This window comes from Centroberyx gerrardi, chromosome 10 (assembly GCF_048128805.1).
Source record: "Centroberyx gerrardi isolate f3 chromosome 10, fCenGer3.hap1.cur.20231027, whole genome shotgun sequence".
Lineage (NCBI taxonomy): Eukaryota > Metazoa > Chordata > Actinopteri > Beryciformes > Berycidae > Centroberyx > Centroberyx gerrardi.
Window position 1 is genome coordinate 15012202 of NC_136006.1, and position 9261 is coordinate 15021462.

At 42.1% G+C, this 9261-nt stretch overlaps 1 protein-coding gene across 1 annotated transcript; it reads left to right on the forward strand.

The window, feature by feature from the left end:
• Positions 1–868: 868 nt before the first annotated feature.
• galnt3 (UDP-N-acetyl-alpha-D-galactosamine:polypeptide N-acetylgalactosaminyltransferase 3 (GalNAc-T3)) lies at positions 869–8583 on the forward strand. The gene is made up of 11 exons (XM_071925292.2): positions 869–1050; positions 1342–1881; positions 2636–2808; positions 3536–3685; positions 3976–4210; positions 4332–4449; positions 4610–4810; positions 5976–6107; positions 6365–6466; positions 6569–6721; positions 6828–8583. The coding sequence occupies exons 2-11, from the start codon at positions 1385–1387 to the stop codon at positions 6939–6941; spliced, it is 1875 nt and encodes a 624-aa protein (XP_071781393.1). The 5' UTR covers positions 869–1050; positions 1342–1384; the 3' UTR covers positions 6942–8583.
• Positions 8584–9261: the final 678 nt, after the last annotated feature.

The following is a 9261-nucleotide window of genomic DNA, read 5'->3' on the forward strand; positions in this document are numbered from 1 at the left end:
AGCACCTAACTCTTTATCAAGACCATCTGCTGTGCGTAACTTGGAAAACCTGAGGATGGGATAAACTTCACCAGGTCCAATAGGTGAGTCAGCTTTTCAAACTCTTCAATAATAACTCAAGCACAGATGTGTTAAATAGTTTAAGCGCTTTGGCTTTTTGGGGGCATTTCTTTCCTGACAATAATCATCCGAAAAGACGCTCGACCTGATTGATCCAGCTGACAGTTTTGCTAGTTATTTTCAATTTTTGTTAAAGTGTGCACGTTCACGACTATATATTACTGGCCGACAAATACAATACATCAAATTCAGTTTCTCTCTAGGTGGGAGATGTGGCATTTTCTCCTAGGGAGCCTGATTGGATGCGGTAGCCTATGTGAGGGGTATAGAGTGCGTTCCTCTGCTATTTGTAACCCAGCAACTGTCCCAGTGAATGGCTGGCTGAACAAATCCTATTATTTAAAGAAATGACACCATTATTGAATCAGACGAACTACGCGGAGAACACCATTTCCAATACTACTCTAGACAAAGTGACTCCAGACCACTTTAGTTACCAAACTGCAAATTGGACTTACCAGGAGCTGTTTTTATAGGCAAAATGTTTGGATCACTAGTGATTTTGGCAAATGCAAAGATGCAAACTCATGAGTCAAACAGGCAGTAGGTCAAGCTATAAGGCAAATAGGGGCATCATATACAAGTGGGGAATGTCGATTGTCCTGTTAATGCTTACTCATTTAAATTCCAGATATGGATTTTGACACGCAGAGGTCCTTTCTGCGCAAGCGCACCAGCAGGTCTCCTCCCTCTACCTGAGAGAGCGCACCTGGATCCAACGACACGGAAGTTTTGCGAAGACAGTACAGCAACACGGACTGACAGTGCTGACTGGAAATCTTTTTCTCCCCGAGGAACAGTTGCTCTGGAATTCACGAAACAATAAGAACGCGTCTCCAGTCAAATCAGGATGTCGTTCGCTGGACTTTACAGAAACAATTTACGATTTTAATTTTTTGCTTTTCCAACCTTAATCTATAATGACTCATGGTACGTGATCATTTTCTCTAAAGGAATCCAGTGCTTGTTTGAATTTATGAGCCGATCTCAAATATGTAATATGTATAAGGAGTTTAATATGAGGTGTCATAAATGTACTCATCAAGATGATGTTCAAAGATATAGAGTACAAAGGTTGCTTCAAGTGGGTTCAGTAGCAAGATGTTAGTGTGGTGACATGGCACTGTCAAACTTTGACAGTAAGCCATTACTTTACTCCTAATGTCTAAATTTCATTGGTTACTTTAACAGATTTGACTAGAGTGTATTTATTTATTGCAGGTGAAATTCAGTCTTGAAGCAGCCTTCACTCCATTGAAGAAGAATGACAACTTTTCGCAGAGTCCTCCGAAGGCGATTGCACCCACTTAAGCTGGTGATTGTGGCCCTTGTGTTTGTCACATTTGTGTTCTTCATACAACGAGAGGTGGGAAGCCAAGGCCCACAGGAGGAGCCATGGTTGAAGGAGATGGCAGTCAAGCGGGATGCGGTGCTGGGCATGGTGATGGGAGCGGTCAATAACTTCAGGGATGCGATGCCAAAGATGCAGATCAGAGCCCCTGTGCGTCAGCAGGATAATGCAGAGAGCTTGTCCTGTCTGCCGGGCCACTACACTGCTGCTGAGCTCAGGCCGGCTCTGGAGCGCCCGCCTCAGAACCCTGTCGCTCCCGGGGCTTCTGGGAAGCCTTTCCACACAGACTCCCTGAGCCCTGCTGAGCAGAAGGAGAAGGAGAGGGGCGAAGAGAAACACTGCTTTAATCTGTATGCCAGTGACCGCATCTCCCTAAGCAGAGACCTGGGCCCGGATACTAGACCACCAGAGTATGTCATTTTGTCAAGTCTTTGTGCCTTTGTGAAAGCCACACAGTTTGCCTCACATTCTAAGAAATGCCTTGTGTTTATTGCATTATTCCATCAAAGTGAACATGTTGGAACAAGTGGATCATCGTGTTTGTGAACATAGTGGGGCAAATAATGTTGAATACCTTATCAAAAAGATCTAGCTTTAGAAACATCACTTGATTAATAGAATTGCACCACCTAGTGGTGGTAAATGTAGTTTCTTTGGGGATGTAGAGGATTTAGTTTTCCTATGTTCTCCATGAATTGTCTTTTTGGCCCAAAATATAACCAGAGTCACATATTGAAAAACCACAGAGGGTGGTATGATATAGATTGTTTAATGCAAACATGGCTGTCTAACCCAAACAAATCCTTAATATTTGCTTTTAGCAATTGGAGAAAAATTCACACAAAACCACAGGGATGATTTTTCTGACTGAAACATTGTTTCAGCATGGCTGCCCAGTTAATGTGGCCAGTTCAGGAAGAAGCTGGGTTATGTTTGGCTAATTACACAGGTCTATCCATGTCCTGACTTTTTTACTGGGGTAATTTACAAAGTCTCTCCCAGTCTGATATGGCTGGTATTTCAAAGGCTGCTACACATGCAGTGTCACAGCTGAAATGGACACCCCACATGGGAGAGCGTGCAAATGTAATAACTAGACTATTGTGTCACTCAGGAACTAAACAGGACACTAGATCTTTGTGCTCTGTTTCTTTCTTTCTGCAGATGTATTGAGCAAACCTTCAAACGATGCCCCCCCTTGCCGACCACCAGTGTGATCATTGTGTTTCACAATGAAGCGTGGAGCACTCTGCTAAGGACAGTATACAGCGTCCTCCACACTTCCCCTGCCATTCTCCTCAAGGAGATCATCCTAGTGGACGACGCCAGCGTGGACGGTAAAGCTCGGCAGGGCCCACCAGGACCACCCTGCTCTCTTTTGGATTTGATTTCAGACAGCCTGTTGAGTGGGCAGCCCTTTGGTGTGCCATGAAATTTGCAGAGTGGAGCTCCAGCTCTGTGGCTCATGAAGAGGGTTACAACAGGAAGCAAGGGGCTGCTAGTGAATACTTTCCTAAGAGGAGTTAGCAGTGGTTGTGCTTAGAAATGAGTCAGAGTTAGCTCTTGTAAACAGGTCCCAGGCAGGGGGAAACAAATACTGGAGAAGAGAGGGGTTTCAGGGAATGCAGTCCATCTGACACTCTAAACTCTGCTGTTATTTGTTGGGAGCAGGCCACTGTGAAAACCCTGCAGTACAACGACTCTCTAGCTCTGTAGTCCAGGAACTGGTCAGACAGACTTGACAGCCAGCCATGTTGAGGATGGAAGGCAGACAGCTTTCTCTCTTCTTGCTCTATTTCAGTGTTACCTTTCATGCTGAGGGCTGTGGAGAAATCAAGCATATTTATCACTATAATAATCGGGAATCTTTATGCACTGTATACTATATTCAGTGTTCACTCATATATTATTTGATCAGAAGATTTTTTTTTTACATCAAACTTCAGCCTCTGGAGCTCCAACTTGGCAAAGTAATGCATTAATTTGTGTCTTAGTATGAATATGAATTGGTTATTACTGATAATGCGTCTGTAACTGATGCTGCTGGATATCCTGTGCTTCCAGATGCGCTAAAGGATGAGCTGGATGAGTATCTGAAGCGTCTGCACATTGTGCGAGTCGTCCGCCAGCAAGAAAGGAAAGGACTGATCACGGCTCGGCTGCTGGGTGCCTCTGTGGCCACCGGCGATACGCTCACCTTTCTGGATGCCCACTGTTAGTCAACACCACTGACGCCAAACCACACATGCTAAATAGTCCAATGTTAGACACACCCATTCATACACAGCCACACCTCAACAAAACATGCTTTTGTTTAAGGCCTAGGCATGGCAGCCCTTGGTTTAAAATTGAATAATCACTAAAATAGATTCCAATATGTTTAGTTTAGGAATTACCACAATTGGTTGCTATTGGTTGTTATAGTATCCTACATTCTAAAATTAGCTATATAGTGGTTATTGCTAAGGCTGATGGTATGGTGACTGTACTGTGTGTCTTAACAGGTGAATGCTTTAATGGGTGGCTGGAGCCTCTCCTGGCCAGGATAGCAGAGAACTACACCGCAGTAGTCAGTCCTGACATCACCACCATTGATCTCAATACCTTTGAGTTCATGAAACCGTCCCCATATGGCCAGAACCACAACCGGGGCAACTTTGACTGGGGCCTGTCCTTTGGCTGGGAGAGTCTGCCAGATCATGAGAAACAAAGGAGGAAGGATGAAACGTACCCTATCAAGTAAGCAAGTAGTCTGCATGAATGTAGCATGTGAACTTTATATGAACTCATATTTTTTATTACTCAGATTGCAAACCATCAAAAACCTTTCACCAAACTAATAGATCTTCTTCCTCCACAGGACGCCGACATTTGCCGGTGGGCTCTTCTCAATCTCAAAAGAATATTTCTATCATATAGGAAGCTATGATGAAGAAATGGAAATCTGGGGTGGAGAGAACATTGAAATGTCTTTCAGGGTAAGAAATAGCTGTCATTCTGGATGTGCAGCAATCCTGTTTTTTGTTGTTGTTGCACCTTTGTTGCCTGCTGAGTCTTTCTAGTGTCAAAATGTCTCCATAGGTGTGTCTAACTGTATGTCTTTACAAAGCTTCTTATGTTGTTTGCCAATTTCTGCAGGTGTGGCAGTGTGGGGGACAGCTGGAGATCATCCCCTGCTCCATTGTTGGCCACGTTTTCCGGACCAAGAGCCCCCACACCTTCCCCAAGGGCACACAGGTGATCGCCCGCAACCAAGTTCGACTGGCCGAGGTCTGGATGGATGACTACAAGGAGATCTTCTACCGTCGTAACCAACAAGCCGCGCAGATGGCCAAAGATGTACGTACTGCCTCTGAATCTAATGTGCCTCAGAAATCCACTGTGTTGCTATCTGCTGTGATACATTAAAAAAAAAAGTTGAATTCATTAATTTCAAGCAGTAGCAATTTGCTCTGGAATGTTTTTTCCCCCCAGTTCTATCACTCGTGATGCTTTTTTTTTAAGACTTAAGACCACTCATTATCCCCTCATAAGGCAAGTTTGGGCAACTCTAAGTCATGTCTGTGAATTATATATAGTCAGCAATATGTCTGAACATGAGTTGCATGCAGAAACACATTCTGTAGGGGAGAGCACACATGTGGAGAACTGTAGCATTTTACTATTGTGATTCTTGATGCATGAAATCTGTGGAAATGAAACGCATTCTTTGAAATGGAGAGAAATAGATTATTGACTTGAAAACCCTCAGCTAGAGGCTATTAGAGGCTGAAAGCTGTTAACTGTCAGAAAAAGAGGCCCAAAGGAAGTCTGGTCTGGTAAATGACACAGGCTGTCAGCGTTTCCCAACACAGGGTCTCATAGGTGCCATAAACAGTTCCCCTGGGGCAATACCTCAGAGAGCCGGGCCAGCCCTCTCCTGCTGGCTTCAAACAGACACGCTGTCTTCAACAGCTTCAAGGCATTCACTGCAGTAGCTATCAGCGTGCACTAGTGTTAACAGCATCCTCGTCATTATAGTAAGTGCTCTCATTATTCAGGAGCTGGAAGTGCCCCAAATCCCTTTAAATGTGCTACACCTCGCACTTTAAAAGGAAGAACAGTGATTGAACACTTGTCTGTTTCATCGTTTCATTTATTTCATTTGTTTAAAAAAAAGTGGTCATTAGAGCACTGGAACTGTCATTGCAGTTAGAATACTGCAGTAATCATGAATGACTAAAAGTTGAATGAGAAAAGTAAGAAAGTGGAATATTCTGTTTTTTCCCCTGCAGGTTTATGTTGAAGGAGTTAAAGAGATTTTTTTCAAATGTGTGCAGTTGGTCGAAAATCAGATCAGGGTTTAATGGAAATGTGGCATTTAAACTGTACTGTTCTCATTGTCATCAACCACCATGCTGCAGTGTGAGATGACCAGCAAGATGTGGTAAAGGAGTCCGTGCTTTGCTCTCCTCATGGTGGGAAGTTCCCCGGCTTTAATGGCTGCCTGGAATTGTTTCCACAGAGGACCTTTGGAGATGTCTCCAGACGCGTGGACCTCCGGGAGCGGCTGCAGTGTAAGAGCTTCTCCTGGTATTTGAAGAACGTCTATCCAGAGGTCTTCATGCCTGATCTCAACCCGCTCCACTTTGGCTCGGTAAGACCGCATACCCCACCACCACCGCCCCTCCTCTTTCAAAACCTCAGAGCGCTGTCTAGCCACTGTGGGTTTCCACTTAGGATCTCCAGAGGGTTATGAGGGCTTCAGACTGAGCAGTTCCAGTTTGACACCACTGAAAGAACTCAAGAGACTCAAGTTGTTTGAACAGCTTGCACTGTATGTTAGGGTTTTTTTTTTTTTACTGCTCCCTCTCTCACTGCTCCCCACCCCCACCCTCTCTCACCCCCCTGCAGGTGAAAAATGTTGGTAAAGACTCATGTCTGGATGCTGGAGAGAACAACGAGGGTGGGAAACAACTGATCATGTACCCATGCCATGGCCTAGGAGGAAACCAGGTCAGCTAGAGAATGTACTTCTTTTCTGACTGACAAAAATATGAATCTGTTTTATCAGAATGGATGATGACATTTGTATTTTTTCTGTTTCTTGTGCCACAGTATTTTGAGTACTCCACACATCATGAGATTAGACACAACATTCAGAAGGAGCTATGTTTGCATGGGGCAGAGGGGGCCGTGAAGCTGGAGGACTGCCAGTATAAAGGCAAGAACACGTTTGTAGGAGCAGAGCAAAAATGGGAGTTAAAGGATGTGAGTATGGTCTTCAGCATTTCCTTACATGTACCCTTTGATTTTGAGTTTCATATACTTTGGTATCTTTTTAGGAAAGTAATACCTTTATGTTCTCTCCATACAGAACCAGTTGTTCTACATCCCAGGATGGAACATGTGTCTGAGCGCCCGTCATGAGCATCCCTCTCTGGCCCCGTGCAACCCATCAGACAGATACCAGCTCTGGTTCTTCACCTGAGCATGCATACAAAGACCACTTTACCAATGGCCACTCTGTATGCACCGGCATACTAGGACTACGAGTATAAAGGAATTAACATACTTTTTTTTTTAGATTTCTTACCACAATGAGTTTTAATTTATTTTTATACATAGAAGAACTGAACTGCTGCTGGAAAGTTTGGATTTTTGGAGAAAATACTTTGTGCCACTGCCGGAAGGAAGCATTCACACTAATTCTTAAGACTTTTTACATTACCCTTCTCAGTTTTTATTTTTATTTTTGGTAAAGTATAAGTCAAGGCAGCGAGACTGTGAATTGAGATTCACCGAACAATGAAGATGCGCTCTTTTGACAAGTGCCTCTTTTGTGTTTTAAGATGTTTTCACTACTCCTAGTCTATACAGCCAACAGATGCAGTATTCAATATACATGATGTATTTCTCTTTAATGCCAACATTGAATAATTTGTGAAAAGAAATATAGAAATCCAAAACAAAACATACCATGTAAAATCACGCAAAACATAAAAATCACAGACACCAGAGGTGCAAGTTGGACACACCAAAATCCCAAATATTGTGCACCAAAGACACTGAAAAAGAAAACTTGAAACAAATGAGTGTAATGTACATTTTTCCTTGTACAGAACTATCTTTTTATATAATGCATAACTGGTTTCTTATTTGTGATGGGCCTCTTTATTGCTTACCGTCCAGTGCCTTGGATATAATCATAATTACCACTAGGGGGGGAGCGTTCCTCTGTATTGCAGTTCTCTGTTGCTGCAGAATAATGACTTCTACAGTGTGCTCACAACAACAGGGCGGCCTCAGATCAGGGTTGGTCAATGCACTTTCATTTCATAACCCTAACCCTAACCCTAACCCTAAACCCTAACCCTAACCCTATTTCATTTCAGGAGGTTTTTTTTTCCTTCAAAATTCAAAACCTGAAAACCTTTTGCCATACAAAGGCTTTTAGAAACCATCTATAAAGAAATTAAGAACGAATGCTCTATTATCATGTGAATACCACTTTAGACTTGCATGTTAAATTGAGTGAACTGAAAGTGAGTTGGCCTTAACGCTGCTTCAGACAAGAAATTATGTGCAATGAATCAGAACTCCAGACTGAAGGTGTTCATTGCAAGTGTTCATGACAATAGAGTGGAATTAGTGCAAAACCATAGTGCAAAGTCATTGTTGAAAGCTAAAATGTTTTTAATTGACCTACATAATGCTTGAATAAAAATGGGCATTAAATGGCAAGTCACAAGTGACTTGTAAGGTGACTCGGTCTTCTAATCTGTAAAATGTAATTACTTTTGCCTATATAATTTCAAATTATATGGTTTGGTGGTTATCAAAAGGGAAATTTTTTAGTGTAAAATACATAATGTGAACATTGTTGGTGAAGTGCCTAAAAAGCTCCCTCTGTACATCTAAATAGGAGTCCATTGATGAATTTCTGGTGCAGGCACTAGTGTTTAAATGGCTATGGAATATTGTAAATCGCTTTATGTCTGTGGCTGGGTGAGAAACAGATCTACTGTGTGTGTTTGCCTAAAAATGAATAATTGTGTAGTGCTTTCACCCAATGAGAGTGCCTTGATATTAAGATGTATTATCTTTAAGGTGATTAAATTCTATTTGGTAGTACTGAGCCACTTTGTCTCATTTCCAACTGTGTTCTGCAGAGGGCGCTTTGTACTAAGAAATCCACTAAATATGCTGTTGAATAACCCAGACAAGGTGATGTATTAGGGACTGCCTCAATGGTGTGAAATTAATTTTGCATAAATATAGGAAGCTTACAGCACAAGTGATAAAGATCAAAATGACAATTTCAATTTATTTCAAAATCATGTTAAAAATGAAACAACTCAACATAAAGTGAAGTTGGCTTTATCTACAGTTAGAAACCAAACACATTGAAACATTTATACCATTTTGTGCAAAACTTATGCCGTTTCACAGAATATGAAATAGAAACAAAATAAAGAAATCAGGCACATGAAGCTTTACAACTCACAACCAGCATGAAACATAGGACAATTTTAAGACAGAGAAGCAATTTACTCAATACAGACTGTTTTAGTAAACCACAATAAATACACATTTCAATATATCATTCATAATAAATATTGAAAAAATCAAACACAGGATTACTTAACTGGATGCAATGTCACTGTATCTAGCCTCCTCATATGCTTTGGCACACTTATTCTGTATTATAGGCCATGTTGATGCATTGATTGCCTGCAAGCAGTCTGTACACTTTATTTTACCACTGAGGTGGCATGAGAGGTCGCAGCTACTGCACAGCCACACAGAAC

Bases quoted from the DNA above. Each gene is read 5' to 3' on its own strand.
- galnt3 (XM_071925292.2), top strand. From the start codon at position 1,385: ATGACAACTTTTCGCAGAGTCCTCCGAAGGCGATTGCACCCACTTAAG. The intron at 1,882-2,635 runs GTATGTCATTTT...TTCTTTCTGCAG, and splicing joins CCGGATACTAGACCACCAGA to ATGTATTGAGCAAACCTTCA. The intron at 4,450-4,609 runs GTAAGAAATAGC...CAATTTCTGCAG, and splicing joins ACATTGAAATGTCTTTCAGG to GTGTGGCAGTGTGGGGGACA.